This window comes from Camelus bactrianus, chromosome 19 (assembly GCF_048773025.1).
Source record: "Camelus bactrianus isolate YW-2024 breed Bactrian camel chromosome 19, ASM4877302v1, whole genome shotgun sequence".
In the NCBI taxonomy this organism is placed as follows: domain Eukaryota; kingdom Metazoa; phylum Chordata; class Mammalia; order Artiodactyla; family Camelidae; genus Camelus; species Camelus bactrianus.
The window spans coordinates 48,567,173-48,586,469 of NC_133557.1; the positions used below are offsets into that span (position 1 = coordinate 48,567,173).

The 19,297-nt window shown below is 39.3% G+C and overlaps 1 protein-coding gene across 1 annotated transcript in view; it reads right to left on the minus strand.

Moving 5' to 3' along the window:
- Window positions 1-3,746: 3,746 nt before the first annotated feature.
- The window catches only part of LOC105083196 (serine palmitoyltransferase 3-like), a 118,256-nt gene continuing 102,705 nt past the window's right edge, over window positions 3,747-19,297 (minus strand). The window contains 1 exon segment of the mRNA XM_074346905.1: window positions 3,747-3,873. Coding sequence (XP_074203006.1) covers window positions 3,747-3,873 — 127 coding nt within the window.

Sequence of the window (19,297 nt, forward strand, 5' to 3'; positions counted from 1 at the left end):
AAAACAGGCCATTATTTCTTTTTCTTTATCAGCCTACACAAAGCTGTGCACGGGATAAGAGCTCATAATTGCCTGAGAAGCAAGTCGAGTGCTTTCATTACTAGAGTACAATCACCTGACCCATGATCTCAAACCAGTTTTCGGAACTCCCGAGAGACAATTTTCACCATCTGCACTTTTCTCTTTGTAGCAGAGGAAGAGAGTTTTGCCTAAGAATGTAGAGCAAAATACATGACTGCTGGTTCATTAGGCTCAACTGAGGCCTCCTGGAGCACTTCTGGGTTAAAACTTACACTACCAAAGCTAGCCTTCTTCAGTTAAAGAATATGATTTCCCTGAACATTCTATATAATGAACTTCTGGGTTGGTACTCCCCAAAGCAAATTAGAGCCAGCCTAGGTGGAAAGAAACTACAGTATGTGATTAATAATAATAAAACACCAGCACTGCCCTGAACACAGCATCACTGCATTGCACACAGCATCACTGTATTGCGTGCATCGCCATCCTCCAAGTGTATGACGAGGCTCGTGGATTGAAAATGTAAACCCTGTACCGAATAGTAAATCCAATACATTCTTGATTATTTAAGTGAATGTTTTATGGGTGAAATCATGTTATACTAAACTCCATAAAAGATTCCAGTGGTAGAGTTGCAATAGGACTTTGTTCAAAAGGATAACTGATGAGAGATGATATTTTCATTCTGTAGTAGATGGAGACGGGGAGAAATCACAGTTCTTTAATAAAACCCAAGGTTTTTAAATGAACCAATGAAGAAAGTGCTCATACACTGTCTTATATGATTAACTCCTGTTTCCCAAGCTTCTCTGCATATTAACTTTCCACTGAAGAAACATCAGAGAAGGAAACAGGGCCAGGCAGCAGGCCAGCTCTAGCCAGCAACTCCTGCCAACAACATGTAATATTACCTGCTGTAACTCACCTGTTCTGTTTCCTTAGACAAGCCAAGTAATTAAATTTTTCCTGCATTGTAGTAATTGGTGCCTTTTGATTCACCAACAGTGACATTAAAGAGAGTTAAGCTCATGCTCTGCACTGCTTTAATGAGATGTGTATTTTCCCCTGGATATTAAAGCTTGAGAGATTGTGTTCTGTGCATTGAAAAGAGCTCTGGTTTAGGAAGCAAGTGGAACCAGCTTGAATTCTGGGCTCTATTACCTACAGCATGAGGGACCCTGAGAAAGCAGTTTGACTTTTGTGCATCTTGGTGTCTTCATTTGTAAACTAACACTAAGCATCCCGCCTTCAGGGGGTGGCCGCTGGGTCTGGGAGCCTTCCTTAGTGTATAATTCACATCAGCAATGTTAGCTTCTCCTTAAAAACCATCATAAAGAGGAAGTCACTAGACAGTTTGACATACCACCCAGGGTCCAAAGTAGATTAATTGAGGCAGGGAGCATAGCAGGATCTTTTCCTACTATTTTCCCTGAAGTTCTATCTTTCTTAACATAACCGAAGATTGCAATAGTTATTTTGAAAAACCACACAACCATGCTGACTCAACCTTGCACTCAGTTAAAACTAATAATAATCAACATTGTAGCAGCAGTAGGAGTAGAAGTTGTAGTAATAACAGTGGGTACACTGAGTCCTTACAGTATAACAAGCACTATATTAAGTGCTTTGTATAGATTATTCATACTATTAATAATAACAGCCAACACTGAGTAGCTCTTATACGAGGCAACATGCCAAATGGTGACAGATGTAATCTTATTTAATCTTTGAATGATCTTGTGAAATAGGTCCTATTTTCAATATGAGAAAAGCAGGACTTCAGAAGGTTGGGTAACCTTGTCCCAGACCCTGCCTCCCCAGCTAGTAAAAGGCAGAGTCAAAAAGTCATTTTCATTCCAAACATCTCATTATGCCCTAGAACATAACTTTTCCAGGAAACTCCTTCACAGTTTCCTTCTCATTTTTCACATTAGCTTTGTCTGGGCAGGACCCCTGGCATACAGAAGAGGAGGAGAACTCCTTCCCTCTTTCCATTAACCTGCAGTTGAATTCTTGCATTTCATTGCATTTGTTTTTATTCTTTGTGGACTCTTCTCATTGGATGGGCTCATTTTCCCAATCTGTTGAGATTCTAATCCCAGCTTCCATCATCAAAGTGGGAACTATCCAGCACACTCCTGACCTCCACCCTCCAGCGTTGTGTACTTTACACTCTCAAAAATAAGTTTACTTTTGGTGTCTTCATTTAAGCTAATCATACAATATTAGAGAGGCATGGGCTAAGTGTAGAGTCAGAACACACCATTTCTGTAACCACTCTGAATAAACATGGGTTTTCCTTCATGTCTTCCAAGATTGGACGGTAAAGGGTTTGGGTTATCTACCACTTTGAATCCCCACTGTCACTCCTCCCTGCCATTAGCACAGAGCAATGTCTTGTGACATTTCTGCAGCACACAGTCTTCTTGGCCACTCCACTCCTGACTTCTAAGTCTAGATCCATGAACAAAGGGCTGAGTGGTGGAAATGCTGTGGTGCACTAGATAACTCATGAATGTATTTTAACTGTTGGTTATTTTGCTGGGGTAAGGGACACAAGAGTGTACTCTGAAGACTCAGTCTTTTGGGAATATTATAACTCAGTCCTACACATCATTGATTCTCAACTCATAGCCCCAGAACTTCTTCTCTATACTACTTCTAGTACTCTGCCAACCTATTTAGGCTGTTATAGAATCAAACAGAAAGTATCAACAATGGGCTTAAGGGAGAATCAAGATGTGAGAATCTGATAAACATGTTGAAAATTGTTTTCCACCAAGCGCTTGGTCAGGCATAAATTTGTGTGTGTGTGTGTATGTGTGTGTGTTCCACTCTTGTCTGTTCATATGAATTTATGTGTTGGTTTTTTTAATGGAGGTGCTGGGGATTGAGCCCAGGACCTTGTGCATGCCAAGCATCTGCTCTACCACTGAGCTATACACCCCATCCCCATAAGACACATTTTACATTTAGAAAAGATTTTAATTAACTTCCCTTTAATAACAGACTTAGTCTCTAGCAGACTGGAGAATGGCTCATGTATAAAATCATCTATACCTGCTGAGAAAAAGACTTTTTTTTTCTTTATGCAGTTGTTACTGATGCTCAACTTCTGAGTTGCAGTCAGTGGAAAACAACCCCAAGTAGGCTTACAGGAGAGGCATTAAAATTTGGTGTTAAAAGCAAGAGATTTGGAGTGAGTCTAAGTTGGGGTTTGCCTCTTGGTTTTACTACTGCTTGACCTGTATGACACTGGGAAGCTATATTTAACTGCTCTCAGCCTAAGTTTCCCCACACTTGAGATGAGGCTGCCTTCTTGTGAGGATAGCCATGGAGAAAGCACAGAGCCTGGTAATGCTGATTTTAAATGTTGGGAGAGTTGGTTTTCTGAAATTCTCCTTGAGAAGCTCTTGGGGTAGTAAGAGGTACAGGGTCATCCCTACTTTACAGCTGAGGCCTCAGGTGCTACAAGACCCTCCCCAGTTCACAGGGATTGAAAATGATGGGCTTTCTCACCTGGTTCCCCTCCCATAAGGCCCATGGAAAGCACTTGCTGATGAGCTGGCACATGGCTTCTGAGAAGCTGGACAAGTGAATCCTGAACTTGGCATCCTGCTCAATGTGCATAGGCAATACCTATGCTGAAAGAGCCTCCTGGTGTCAAAAGCACCAACAGTCAGATGTCTTGGGGCTCAGGTGTTCTCCTGAGGGCCCTTGGATACTCATGCTACTTTAGCAGGCATGTAAAGGAGCAGGGGGACCATGAAAGATTCCTCATTCCCATAGATAATGAATCCATTTCTCTCAATCTGCCTGAAGTATCTTGTGTTTTTGACAAGTTGCTGTACTCTCTGCAACCGTGAAAGGAGACAGGCATGAAATCCATCAATTCCCACCTGGACGAGGAAAGCAAAGGTCAGATTGTCTTGGCAAGTGTTCCCGAGTCTTTGTGCAGGCTGCATTATTAGCTGGGAGGGGGACAAAGTCAGTTGGGAAAGTACCTCCTGGTGAGCAGGTGTGGGCACTGATATTCAGGACCATCTCTGAGACTGGAAGAAAGGATCCGGGGGGGGGTGCTGTTAGGTACTGCTAGCAACTAAAGCAAGGCTAGGCAGCAGGGCAGTAGGAAGGGTGCCTAACAAGAAGGAGATAAACTATCATTTACTAGATATCTATTATCTATGGACTCTGTGCTGAGTGCCATAAACACATCAGTTTATCACTCCACTCCACACCAGTTGTTGGTTGAGGCTTTTTAGCTAAGCTCAGCTGGCCCATTAATTTGCCCTTCAACTAGGTCTCTCATCAAATAACACTTCATCCAATCTGAATTTGAAGGGGTAGTACATCCTTGGATAAAGATAGATCCAGCAGAGACCAGGACGGTTTTGTGAGGCATTTGGTGGTGGTAGAATAATAGAGAAAAGGGAAGAGGGGACCTCCACTTTCCCCAGCCAGAAAAATGAGTGTTGGCCCCAAACAGAATATCAAGCAAGGTACATGTGTTCATTTCAAGGTTATTGATGCTTCAGCTCAAAAGCTTATCTTTTGTCCTAAGTGTGTGTCCCAGTGGGGAGGTCACACACATGAGATGACAAAGGGAACTGAAGAGTAGAAAGAGTTCAGGAGACACCTGTCTACTCAGTTCTGCCTCTAATCAGGTAAGTGAGTAGGTAAAGCCAGAGAGCAGTTGTTCAATAAGGAAGACTGACTAGGACTGGATATTTAAGTCCTTTAGAAATCAGTCTAAGCTAAGCATTTGATGCAGGGTTGCTATTCAGCAAGAATTTACTGATACAGCTGATCTTCATTCTGATTGGTTGGGCATCCATTCAAAATGACCGGCTCTTGTTCTACCAGTTATTCAGTATTTTGGACATCACTGCTGGGACTTTGTAACTCTTAAATGGAAAATAGAGAAAAATTTCAGTAATCATGTCAATCACAGTCTTCTAGTTTTTCTTAGAGATATGGCCCCAGCTGCATTGACAAAGGGTTGAGCAGTGGGTGTCTTCTGCTCAGCATCCTTCCTCCAGGGCATCATGATGTTTAGATAGAGTTGGCCCCATTTTCCTCTTTGCTACAGGGGTAGGATGCAACTCAGACCTGACCTATTGGAACCCTCCTTGTCCCTGCTAATTGATTCAGTGATGAAACACAACCTGGGCCTACCAGAGTCCTTCAGATATACTGAGGAAGTAATGTAAACCAAGGTCATCCTCAAGTTACATTTTTGCCACTATATGGAGGAAACCTGCTTGAGAATGATGTTGACTCAGAAGAAAGCCAAAGCTCAAGACAGTAAGAGTCCAGGTGGCATCACTAGAACTCTTGGGTCTAGCAGCACCTAAATAATTCAATCCTTTAGACCCTCCATGTTGTGTAAACCAATGCATTTTATTTTCTTACTTAAGCTACTTTGAGCTGAATTTCTACTACCTACAACCAAATGTGTCCTGTGTAATATATGTGGTCAATAATTGGATGAGGTGACCTCTAAAGGACAGTAATACCATCAGCAATAATGATTGTAGCTCACAAATATGTAATGTCAACTTTATTATAAGCACTTGACATTTAATTATTTATTTAGTATTCACAACAACTGTATTGAGATAGATACCACAATCTCATGCTATACATAAGGAGACAAGTCACTTACCCAAGTTCACATAGCTGGTAGGGAGCAGGGCCAGAATTTGAACCCAGGCAATTGGGTTCTAGAGTCTGTGGTTAACACCTACATTATGGTGCTCTGCCCAATATAAATGATTGATGATGTCCACCCAGATAATGGATGGTGGCCAAATCATCTCCTCAAGCTCAGTAAAACTTATTTCTAACACCTGTTAAGATCATTGTTACACCAAATTTTTCTAGTAGGGCAGTTGAGAGGTTAAGGGCTGAATAAGATTTTGGCAGCTTCATGTTGTGAGCACCTGGGGTACAGCATTGAGGACTGGAACCTTGGGCTTGCCATGGGAGAACTGGTGATTCCCCTTCCCCTCAGGTAGAGGCTGAAGGGCTGCCCTTAAGCAGTAAGGATGAACCAGAAGTAGACAGGCCCTCACAGGGTACTTTTAAATCTAATCATCTGACATTTTCCCCTGGGTTCCATCACTCCCAAAATACTTCAGATCTTTCCTTGAGATTTTAGTTTGCTCATCAGGTCTAAATGGACTTAACTTCTGTGAAATCTTAAATTTGTTAACAATGTATACCAAGGAATGGAGACTTGGTTGCGTGGAACACCAACCAATAAGGAGGTTGTTGAATGCTTCAATTGTCCCTGCTTGTTTTCTGTTACTACTCTTCACTCCTTCATCCAATCCCAGTTCTCAAGGAAGACCCTTCCCGCACTCTGCCCATTCTCAACAAGCAGATTGTGATGGAGAAAGTGTCTGCTTTATTGTACTTTCTCAGGAAAGTTGACCTCTCAATGATCCTGGCCATAGCCAATGGATGGAAGACAAGCTCAACCCAAAGGAAGTCCATTTGAGTGTTGGCCCAGGAGCCATGAGTTGGTCTATCATAAGAAGTTTGCCAAAGAAATAATAAATATGAATTAAACTGGTAAGATTATCTTGCTGGTAGAGTGTGAATGTAAAAAATTTAGAGAGAACCAACGATTGGAAGAAGACTAGAAATTAAGGGGCATTGAAAGAAAAGGTAATTATCAGAATCTATGAGACAGAGGAAGCCACTGGTCAGTACAAACTATTGTACCCCATGAAGAAGAGTGATGGGCATTGCAAAGTTAGTCAGGAGCAACAGGAAAAGAAGAAATAGAAACAGGGAAGATTTTATAATCTAGTGGGGGAGACAGATATTAATCAAATAATCATACAAGTGAATGTAAAGTTGCAAATCTGATGAATGCCATAAAGAATGCTATGTGGTGTTAGGAGAGACCATAGTAGAGAGATTGGACCAAGTCTGAGAAAATCAGGAAATAATGAGTGAACTGAGATCTAAAGGATGGATAAATGTTAGCAAGACAAAGAACCAGAGGAGAGAACTGGTACAGGAAAGAGATGCAATGGTCCTGTGGTTTGTAGAAAAACAGAGTAGCTGAGAACCAGCAAGATGTGGTTGAGTATAGGGCAAGGCAAGACAAGACTGGAGCAATGAGTAGACTGCCTAAAAAGACCTGGAGTACAGGTTGGTATGAGGAGGATGAGCTTAAAAGGGAGGCAGACAGGAGAAATCAGGGAGGGAGAAGATAAGTCAGGAGATGAAATAGCATTCATTGGGGTTATCAACATGGCGGTCATTGATAACCTTTTCTTTGGTTCCCTTGGTTGGGACTTTGGTTTTAAAGAAACAGGTAGCTGTAAGTATAGTTTACTGTAATTCATATGGGTTTTTAGATTCCTACACACCTCCTTAAAAAAGATAAGTCCTCTCCCCTAAAATTCCAAATTTGCAACATGACTACAAGTAAGGGATCTGGAGAAGTTTGGAACAATTTGCATGAATTTTGTTGCATAGACACAGCCTCCTTTGTGCTTAAAAAAGAGAACTGTTTTGTAACATGTTGAAGTGTCCCCTTGGAAACTTTTATGTGTACAGAAAACAACCTATTTGAAGAACATAACAAGAAATGGGGAAGGAAAGTATTTGTCTTTACTTTAAAGAAAAACTTCATACATTGAGACTGTGTGTTTAGGAAGATGAGAACATAAAGGGTAGGGGGAGATTGCAGACCAGAGATGCAAAAGAGAAGAGGGGCTGGAGTAAGACTCACTTTAAAGAAGTTGATTCAGATGAAGGCACAGATCTACATCCCATTCACCAAAATGTGTTACATCTGGCTTGTCCCCTTGTGGGTTCAGCTCTTTTTATTGATGGTTGTTTGCAAATGAATAAATGACTTAATCAGACTGGGTCTGATGATTCCTAAATGATCCCCCTCAAAGACTAGAAGGATTTCCTGGCCTGGAAGGGCACGAATGACTTAAATTGCTTTTCCCAGTGACATTATCTTTGCCCTTGCGCATAATGACTCATCCATCACTGGGTTGCCCAGCTCCTTAATTGGCCCCGTCTGTCCTCTCTGCCTTGATTAACCCAAAGTAACTGGATCACCAGCTGATGTCATAACTTTCCTGCTTCTAGATCCTTTGGATAGTTGGCCAGATCAGAATATCTATCCCAGGGGCAGCTGACTCTAAAGAACTAAATGTTTTATTCTTGCACTGTCTTTTCCATCTTTGAACCATTTAGCACAGCATGGCTGAGAAGCCATTATGACACACTATGTGGTCACCATATTTTCTCCTACAGGATCACTATAAATGCCTTTAACATCTTTGGAGTTGGCCAAGATACAGCTCCTTTCAATTACTCAATTGCTCACTCTTAAAAATTGGAAACATTCTCCTACTATTGGAGGGCCTAGGGGCAGAGAGAAATTTGTGCATATAAAATGCTACTCATCTAGACAGGATGTGGGTGATTTTATTAATTATGTTGTGCTTGGGATCCTTGTTTGAAGAGTTCTTTGCAAAAGTAGAAGGCATTTTTAGCACTTGTCCTTTTGTTTGGTCATAGCTGCACCAGAGTGGCATGGAGAGGGGTCATGGTGGTGACAGTCCCTCTCAACACTCAAAATCCCTAATTAAGTAGTATCTGTTTCTTCTTCCAACTTTTACATAGAAGACAGGGAAGGCCCTGTACAGATAAGTAAATGAATGAGCTGATTTCTTACATAGAGCTCTGGAGAGTTGATGCAAGTGTTTTTTTGTTTGTTTGTTTGTTTTGTTTTTTTGGTTTTTTTTTTTGATGTGTTCTGGGTTCTCTGAAAAAGGAAGAGGCTTTGGAGTTAAACGGAGTAGGAACCAAACTCCACTTGGATAACTTAAGGCCTTAAGAGCTCAGTTTTACCTGTAAAATAGAGATAAATTAGCTTATCTCACAGGAAGATTGGGAAAAATGAAGGGGTTAATGCAGAAGAGATTTGGACAGTCCCTGGCATGCAGTAGGTGCTTGAAAGTTTAGTTGCACTTTTCCATTGGCTGTAATTCTCAGATGTCTCAGTGGCACCTCAGAATTGTCTGGAGAGCTTGGCAAAATCCCCTGCCCAGTCCATACCCCAGATCAATTAAATCAGGATCTCAGGATGAGACCAGGCTTGAGTTCTGGTTTTCACATGGTTCAGCCAGGGAGACACAGGTGTCTCAGAAACTGTTGCCTTTAACAGTCCCCCCAAGGCCATGAGTGGCTGTGTTAGGTACCTGATTGTGTCTTGGTTGAGTCATGCTCCTGGTTGGATGTGGAAAGTAAAAGATGAGCATGTGTCCTAGCCTCTGGTTTGGCAAGATCACAACCCAGCTGTGACTAAGTGCTTCGGATCTCCACTTGTCCACCTGTGGGGAGACTCGCTCCCCTCAGTTATCAACCTGAGACCAACCCCACTGTCACCATCTCACAAGTCAGGATAAGATCATGGATGGTCCCGTCTGGGCAGATGACCTGCCTGCTGCTCTTCTACACCTTCAGATATCTAGCTCAGCCAACTTGAGAGCTGGACTAGATTTAACCTTCTCGCCAAGGCTGTTAAAACAAAAACAGCTGGGACAGGGGAAGGAAAACAAATGAAACACAAAGCATCCCACTACAAAGATCTTCAGTCCCCTAATAAAAACAATCATCTGTGATGTTTCAAAAAATATGCTTGGAACAGCTCAACCTCCAGAGGGCCAGAAGAAATTGTGGACAGTAGACACTCCAAGGATGACCTGTCCAAAGCTAAAGAAGGAAAATTTCTTTTCTGTCCTACCATTGGCATGCAGAAAAGGAGAAAGGTGTTTTGCCCTGTGAGACTGAGTGAAGGAGGCAGATTTGACGAGCTTCTGAGCCAGTACAAATGCCATGCTCTATCCATGCAGACACAGAAGTTCATTTTCTAACAGATACCATGGGGGTACTTATCTGATTACTCCCCAGACTTAAAAAGGCACATTCAGAAACACACACCACCTCTTTCCACCAGTGCAGAATAGACCAAGCAAACTCAACCATGTGCCTAGGCCACCTTGCTTGGGAAAGGTGGTTCATTCTTTAGAGGCAGGAAGACGCTCCATATAACACATCTCACAATTTAAGAAGTTGATCTTTTTTTTTTTTTCCCTTTTTTAAAAATTGAAGTATAGTCAGTTACAATGTGTCAATTTCTGGTGTACAGCACAATGTCCCAGTCATGCATATACATACATATATTCATTTTCATATTCTTTTTCATTAAGTTTATTACAAGATATTGAATATGGTTCCCTGTGTTATGAAGAAGAAATTTTTTTAAATCTATTTTTATATGTAGTTGCTAGCATTTGCAAATTTCACATTCCCAAATGTATCCCTTCCCAGCTGCTTTCCCTAGTAACCATAAGATTGTTTACTATGACTGCATGCCTGTTTCTGTTTTGTAGATGAGTTCATAGTGTCCTTTTTTTTCCTTTTTTTTGATTCCAAATATGAGTGATAATATATGGTATTTTTCTTTCTCTTTTTGGCTGACTTAGAATAATGATTTCTAGGTCCATTCATGTTGCTGCAAACAGTATTATTTTATTTTTTATGGCTGAGTAGTATTCCATTCTATAAATATATCAAAATTCCTTTATCCAGTCATCTGTCAATGGACATTTAGATTGTTTCCATGTCTTGGCTATTATATATAGTACCTCTATGAACATTGGGGTGCATGTATCTTATTGAGTTAGAGTTTTCTTTGGATATTATGCCCAGGAGTGGGATTGCTGGATCATAAGGTAAGTTTATTTTTAGTTTTTTGAGAAATCTCCATACTGTTTTTCATAATGGCTGCACCAAACTACATTTCCACCAATAGTGTAGGAGGGTTCCCTTTTCCCCACAGCCCCTCCAGCATTTATTGTTTGTGGACTTTTGAATGATAGTCATTCTGACTGGTGTGAGGTGACACCTCATTGTAGTTTTGATTGGCATTTCTCTGATAATTAGTGCTACTGAGCATTTTTTTCAAGTGCTTACTGGTCATTCTTATGTCTTCATTGAAGAATTGCTTGCTTAGGTCTTCTGCCCATTTTTGGATTGGGTTGTTTGTTTTTTTCTTATTAAGTTGTATGAGCTGTTTACACACTCTGGAAATTAAACCTTTGTCTGTTGCATCATTTGCAAATATTTTCTCCCATTCCATAGGTTGCCTTTTTGTTTTGCTTATCATTTCCTTAACTGTGCAAAAGCTTATAAGTTTAATTAGGTCCCATTTGTTTATTTTTGCTTTTATTTCTATTGCCTGGGTAAACTGCCCTAGGACAACATTGTTAAATTTATGTCAGAGAATGTTTTCCCTTTGTTTTCTTCTAGGAGGTTTATCATTTCTTGACTTTTATTTATGTCTTTAAGCCATTTTTGACTTTATTTTTGTGTATGGTGTGAGGGAGTGCTCTAAATTGATTGATTTACATGCTGCTGTCCAGTTTTCCCAACACGACTTGCTGAAGAGACTGTCTTTTGTCCAGTGTATATTTATGCCTCCTTTGTTGAAGATTAATTGATCAAAAGTTTGTGGGGTCATTTCTGGGCACTCTCTTCTGTTTCATTGGTCCATATGTCTGTTTTTGTACCAATACCATGCTGTCTTGATTACTGTAGCTCTATAGTATTGTCTGAAGTCTAGGAGGGTTATTCCTCTAGCCTCATTCTTTTTTTCAGTAATGCTTTGGCAACTCTGGGTCTTTTGTGATTCCATATAAATTTTATTATGATTTGTTCTAGTTCTGTGAAATATGTCCTGAGTAATTTGATAGAGATTGTCTTAAATCTGTAGATTGCCTTGGGCAGTATTACCATTTTAACAATATTGATTCGTCCATTCCAGGAGCATGGGATATCTTTCCATTTTTTAAAGTCTTCTTTAATTTCCTTCATCAATGGTTTATAGTTTTCTGTGTATAAGTCTTTTACCTCCTTGGTTAGATTTATTCCTAGGTGTTTTATTACTTTGGGTGCTAATTTAAAAAGGATTGTCTCTTTACTTTCTGTTCCTGTTGCTTCATCATTAGTGTAAAGAAATGCAACTGATTTTTGTACATTAATCTTGTATCCTGCTACCTTGCTGAATTCTTTAATTATTTCTAGAAGTTTTTGTGTGGGCCTTTTAGGGTTTTCTGTATATACTATCATGTCATCTGCATATAGTGACAATTTCACCTCTTCTTTTCCAATTTGGATCCCTTTTATTTCTTTCTCTTTCCTGATTGTTGTGGTAGGACTTCCAAGACTATGTTGAATAGGAGTGGTGAGAGTGGACAACCTTGTCTTGTCCCAGATTTTTGACATTTTTTATTAATTTACAATCATTTTACAATGTTGTGTCAAATTCCAGTGTAGAGCACAATTTTTCAGTTATACATGAACATATATATATATTCATTGTCACATTTTTCCTCTGTGATCTACCATAGGACTTTGTATATATTTCCCTGTGCTATACAGTATAATCTTGTTCATCTATTCTACAATTTTGAAATCCCAGTCTATCCCTTCCCACCCTCTGCCCCCTTGGCAACCACAAGTTTGTATTCTATGTCTATGAGTCTATTTCTATTTTGTATTTATGCTTTGTTTGTGGTTTGTTTTTTTGTTTGTTTGTTTTGTTTTGTTTTGTTTTTAAGATTCCACATATGAGGATCTCATATGGTACTTTTCTTTCTCTTTCTGGCTTACTTCACTTAGAGTGACATTCCCCAGGAGCATCCATGTTGCTGCAAATGGCATTATGTCGTCGGTTTTTATGGCTGAGTAGTATTCCATTGTATAAATATACCACCTCTTCTTTATCCAGTCATCTGTTGATGGACATTTAGGCTGTCTCCATGTCTTGGCTATTGTAAATAGTGCTGCTATGAACATTGGGGTGCAGGTGTCATTTTGAAGTAGGGTTCCTTCTGGATATATGCCCAGGAGCGGAATTCCTCGGTCATACGGTAAGTCTATTCCTAGTCTTTTAAGGATTCTCCATACTGTTTTCCACAGTGGCTGCACCAAACTGCATTCCCACCAGCAGTGTGAGGGTTTCCCTTTCTCCACAGCCTCTCCAGCATTTGTCATTTGTGGATTTTTCAATGATTTATCCCAGATTTTAGTGGGAAGGTTTTTAATTTTTCACCATTGAGTACTATGCTGGCTGTAGGTTGTCATATATAGGTTTTATTACATTGAGATATGTTCCTTCTATACCCACCTTGGTGAGAGTTTTTATCATAAATGAGTGTTGAATTTTATCAAATACGTTTTCTGCATCCATTGAGATGATCATGTGGTTTTTGTCCTTTCTCTTGTTGATGTGGTGTATTACATTGATTGATTTGTGTATGTTGAACCATTCTTGTGTCCCTGAGATGAACCCAACTTGATCATGATTTATAATCCTTTTTTATGTGCTGTTGGATTCCTTTTGCTAACATTGTGTTAAGGATTTTTGAAACTATGTTCATCAGTGATATTAGTCTATAATTTTCTTTTTTGATGGTGTCTTTGTCTGATTTTGATATTAGGGTGATGGTGGCTTCATAGAATGAGTTTGGGAGTATTCCCTCCTTTTCAATCATCTGGAAGAGTTTGAGAAGGACCAGTATGAATTCTTCTTTGTATGTTTGGTAGAATTCTGCAGTGAAGGTGTACAGTCCTGGAATTTATTTGTGGGGAGGATTTTTATTGCTGATTCAATTTGATTTCTAGTGATATGCTTGTTCAAGTGGTCAGTTTCTTCTTGATTCAGTCTTGGTGGACTGTATGTTTCTAGAAACATGTTCATAGTATTCTATGGACAACTATATATATATATATGAATATAATATTCATAACATTTTGTATTTCTGTGGTATTGATTGTCAATTCTCTTTTATCCTTTCTTATTTTGCTTATTTGTGCTCACTCTTTTCTCTCCTTTGTGAGCTTGTCCAGAGGTTTGTCAAATTTGTTTACTCTTTCAAAAAACCAGTTCTTGGTTTGATTGATTTTTTCTATTTTTTTTTAAATCTCTATTTTATTTATTTCCTCCTGATCTTTATTATTTCCTTCCTTCTGCTGACTTTTGGGTTTTTTTGCTCTTCTTTTTCTAATTCTTTTAGCTGGTAGATTAGGTTATTTGTTTGAGATTGCTCTTTTTTTGAGGAAGGCCTGTATTGCTATAAATTTCCCTCTTAGCATGGCCTTTGCTGCATCCCATAGATTCTGTGTGGTTGTGTTCTCATTGTCATTTGTCTCAAAGTAATTTTTAAAATTCTTTGATTTCATCATTGACCCGTTGGTTTTGTAGTAGCATGTTGTTTAATCTCCATGCTGTCATTTTTCTTCCTTTGTTTTTCTGTGGTTGATTTCTAGTTTCATGGCATTTCGGTCAGAAAAGAAGTTTGAAATAATTTCCATATCCTTAAAATTGTTCAGGCTCTTTGTGCCCAAGTGCATGATCAATCCTAGAAAATGCTCCATGTGCACTTGAAAAGAATGTATGTTCTATTTTGGGAGGGGTGTAGTGCTCTGAAAATATCAACCAAGTCTAGTTCCATTGTATCATTTTATTTCTCTGTTGCCTTATTTATTTTCTTTCTGGAAGTTCTGTTCAGTGATGTTAATGCAGTGTTAAGTCTCTGACAATGTTTGTATTCCTACCAACTCCTCCCTTTATACCTGCTTTATGTATTTAGATACTGCTATGTTGAGGGCATATCTGTTAGTGAGTGTAATATCCTCATCTTGTACTACTCTTAATCGTTACAAAATGTCCACCTTTATCTTTCTTTATAGCTTTTGTTTTAAAGTCTATTTTGTCTGAAATCAGTATTGCTACTCCTGCTTTCTTCTCATTTCCATTTGCGTGAAATATCTTTTCCCATCCTTGCACTCTCAAACTATGTATGTCCTTCACCCTAAAATAGGTCTCTTGTATGCAGCATATTATAGGTTATTGTTGTATTATCCAGTCTGCTGCTCTATGTCTTTTGACTGAAGTAGTTAGTCCATTGACATTTACAATAATTATTGATATATGTGTGTTTATTGCCATTTTGAACTTAGTTTTGCAGTTGATTTGCTATTCCTTCTTTGTTCCTTTCTTTTTCTTTTTGTTGTTTGATAATTTTCCTATGTATTATCTTGATATTTTTTAAAGTTTTTGTGACTGTATTGTAAGTTTTATGTTTGTGGTTACCCTGTTTTGTACATATATTAACGCATTACTATAACTGTTATAAACAGATAGTAATAAAATCTCAAACCCTTCTTACTGAGAACAAAAAAATTTAAAAAAGAAAAAAAAACCTCTGTATTTTCTTGCTCCTCTCTCCCACCCTTAATGATTTAGACGTCCTCTTTTACAATTACATGTTTATTCTGTTTTAATTCATGGTAATTATCGCCTTTCCAATTATGGTTTTCTCCTTTCTGTAGTGTCCTGCTTCTTTTCTATTTAGAGTAGACCTTCCACTACTTCTTTTAGCATAGGATAGAGTTGCTAAATTCTTTTAGTTTTTGCTTATATGTGAAGTTCTTCATCTCTCCTCCTATTCTAAAGGATAACCTTGCTGCATAAAGTATCCTAGGTTGCTTTTTTTTTTTTTTCCCATTCAGGATTTTGAATATGTCTTGCCACTCCCTTCTGGCCTGTAGTGTTTGTGTAGAGAAATCAGCTGAAGACCTTGTGGGGATTCACTTGTAACTAACTCTTTGTTTTTCTCTTGCTGCCTTTAGGATCATTTCTTTATTCTTAACCCAGGCCATCCTGATTATAATATGTCTTGGTGTGGGTTTGTTTGGGTTATTCTTGTTTGGGATCCTCTGTGCTTCCTGTACTTGGATATCTGATTCCTTCTTTAGGGTTGGGAATTCTTCAGTCATGATTTCTTCAAATATCTTTTCAATCCCCTTTGCTCTTTCTTCTCCTTTTAGGACCCCTATTATGTGTAGGCTGGTGTGCTTTATATTATCCCATAGGCCCCTTATATTGTTTTCATTGGTTTTTATTTGTTTTTCAGCTTTTCTGCTTTGGTGATTTCTGTTATCCTATATTCTAAGTCACTTATTTATTCCTCTGCATTATCTAGCCTACTTTACAGACTTTAGGTCAGCTCTCATCTCAGAAAATGAGTTTTCCAATTTTAATTGTCTCCTCTTAATATTTCAATTTCTATTGACATATTTTATATCTCTGAACATAATCTCTTTGTTCCTTCAGTATTTTGATTACTCCTTTTTTGAAATCATGATCTAGTAGACTATCAAGGCTTATTTCATTGATCGTTCTTTCAGGGGATTTCTCTTGTTCTTTTAATTGGGAGTGGTTCCTCTGCTTCTTCATCTTGCTTATATCTCTCTGGCACTATAGCTTGCAGAGTATCAGTTATCTACTGTGGTTCTTAAGGAGTTTATTTATTTATTTATTCATCTAAAGCAGATGCAGAAATAAACCTAAAAAAAAAAAAATTCAAAAAAGAGAAAAAGGTTTGAAAACAGAGTATAATCAATAACAGAACAAAAGAAAGAGAAATAAAAATCAAATTGAGAGAATTTTTTTTAAAATTAAAAGAAAACAGATTTGAAAACAGTATAATCAATAACAGAACAAAACACAGAGAAATAAAAATAAAATTGAGACACATTTAAAAAATTGAGGCAAATTGAAAAGTTGACAAAAATATTTTAAATTACCATTTTAAAAGGAATTAAAAATAGAACCATAATGGGGGAGGAGGTAGCTCAAGTGATAGAGTGCATGTTTAGCATGCATGAGGTCCTGAGTTCAATCCCCAGTTGTCTCCTCCAAAAATAAATGAGTTAATAAATAAACCTAATTACCTCCCTCCCCCACCAAAAAAAAATATAGAACCATAATAGTTTTTTAAAAAGTAAAAATTTAAAAATTAAATTAAAAAATTTAAAAAGTAATTAAATTAAAAATTTAAAAAGTAATAGAAAATAATAAAAGTAAAAGAAAATAGAACAGAAAAAAAAAAAGTGGATGTGTTCCCGTGGAGACAGTGCCCTCTTAATAATTTTGTCAAGAGGTCCTTCTTAAAGTGTGGGTGGTTGCCAAGTCTTCCTTCCGTGCCTTTTGCCTGTTATCCCTTTGGTTAGGGGTGTAGCTGGTGATCTGGTAGCCAATGGAAAGGTCAGCATGATGGAGGGGGAACCTCCGTGGCTCAGATCTATATGGAATAGCCCTATGGAATAATGGGGCCTCCTTTTTGTTTTGTGGTTGTTGCTGCTCCTGCCCTTGCCCTGCTGTGCAAACTCAGCTAGCTAGTACCGGAGGCCCTCCAGTGGGGCCCCTCGTTTGTGCTGCTCCCAGTGCTGGTAGGCAGTCAGGTCATGTGCCACACTTGTGCATGGTTGGCCGGCAGGTTGCTCCCCTGCTCCATGCATCTCGCTGCTCTGCCTTGGGTCCCTGCTCCATAGGCAGGCTAGAGAAAATGGCTGACCAGCTCTCGCCCCTGCCCTGTGCCAGAACTCCACCCCTTGTTTGTTTGTTTTAGAGGCACAAGTTCACAAAGGCACCAGGGCAGAGCAATCCTATCTGTCTGGGGCTGTAGACAAGTCTCAGTCCCATCTGTGTGGTTGTGGAGCCCCTAGTCACGGATTCAGGTTTCAACCCTGCCCCCACCTGGGTGCTAAGCTCTGGAGGATATGATGGCTGTGTCTGAGCCCCTCCTCTCTTCTCCCAGTAATGGTTCCTTGGGTCTTTGGAGAAAAGGCTTTGGCTCCCCTCCCCCCAGGACACACTAGCAGTGTTGTTTTGCTTGCTATTTATTTATTTTTGGTATTTTATGGGGAACCCAGGTTGTTCTGCTCTGTATACCATCCTAGCCACGGTGCATAGCAGACTGCAGTCCCCTGAGGTTGCCTCTGTACAGCTGGCCTGAGTCCTCTGCCCCACTCAGGCAGCCTGTCCAATCCCACACCTGCCAGTTTGCAACTAGGGCTGGGGGTCATGGGGACCATTTCTGCCCATTTAGTTCTGTCAATAAAGGGCTATTCCAAATAGATCTGAGCCTCAGAGTTTCCCCCTCCATCCCACTGACCTCTACATTGGAGAGGGGGAGACCCAGCGAACGAGTGCTATTCCTCGTTTGCCACTCCCTGCCCATGGGACAAGTCCTGAACTATTTTGCTTTTTCTTCCCTCTTTTTCCCTTTTCTCCTACCAGATTCATGGCATATTTTGTCTTTTGAAGAAGGCGATGTTCTGTCAAAGTTCACCAGGTGTTCTGATTGGCTGGGTGGGTCCGTGGATGTCAGTCTTGGTGTATTTGTGGAGAGGGTGAGCTACGAGCATCCTTCCACTCTGTCATCTTGGCCCTCCCCATCCTGCTTCTATTTTATTTACAGTAGACTTTTCTGTATTTCTTTTAGCATAGGTTTAGTATTGCTGAATTCTTTTAGGTTTTGATTGTCTATGAAATTCTTTATCTCCCCTTCTATCCAAAAGGATAGTCTTGCTGGATAGAGTATCCTAGGTTGCAGCTTTTTCTCATTCAGGACTTTGAATGTATCTTGCCACTCCCTTCTGGCCAGCAGTGGGGAAATCAGCTGAAAGCCTTATGGGGGTTCCTTTGTAACTAACTCTTTGTTTTTCTCTTACTGCCTTTAGAATCCTTTTTTTATCTTTAACTGTGGCCATCTTAATTATGATATGTCTTGGTGTAGATCTATTTGGGTTCTTCTTGTTTGGGACCCTCTGTGCTTCCTGTACTTGGAAATCTGATCCTTCTTTAGGTTTGTGAAGTTTTCAGTCATGATTTCTTCAATCATCTTTTCTCTTTCTTCTTATTCTGGGACCCCTGTCATGCATAGGTTGGCATGCTTTATATTATTCCATAGGTCCCTTGTATTGCTTTCATTTGTTTTCACTTGCTTTTTTGTCTGTTGTTCTGATTGGGTGATTTCAGTTATCCTGTCTTCTAAGTCACTTATTCATTCCCTTGAGTTATCTAGTCTGCTTTTGACTGCCTTTAGCTTGGCTCTTATCTCAGCCATTGAGTTTTCTGTTTTTAATTGGATCCTCTCTATAGTTTCTATTTCCTTTTTTATAGTATTCTGCATGTTTATTCATAGTCTTTCTTATTTCCTTCAGTGCTTTTATCATCCCCTTTTTGAAATCAACATCTAGTAGACTATCAAGATCTGTTTCACTGATAGTTCTTTCAGGGGACTTTTCTCATTCTTCTAATTGGGAGTAGTTTCTCTGCTTCTTCATTTCACTTATGTCTCTCTGGCACTACGGATTATGGAGC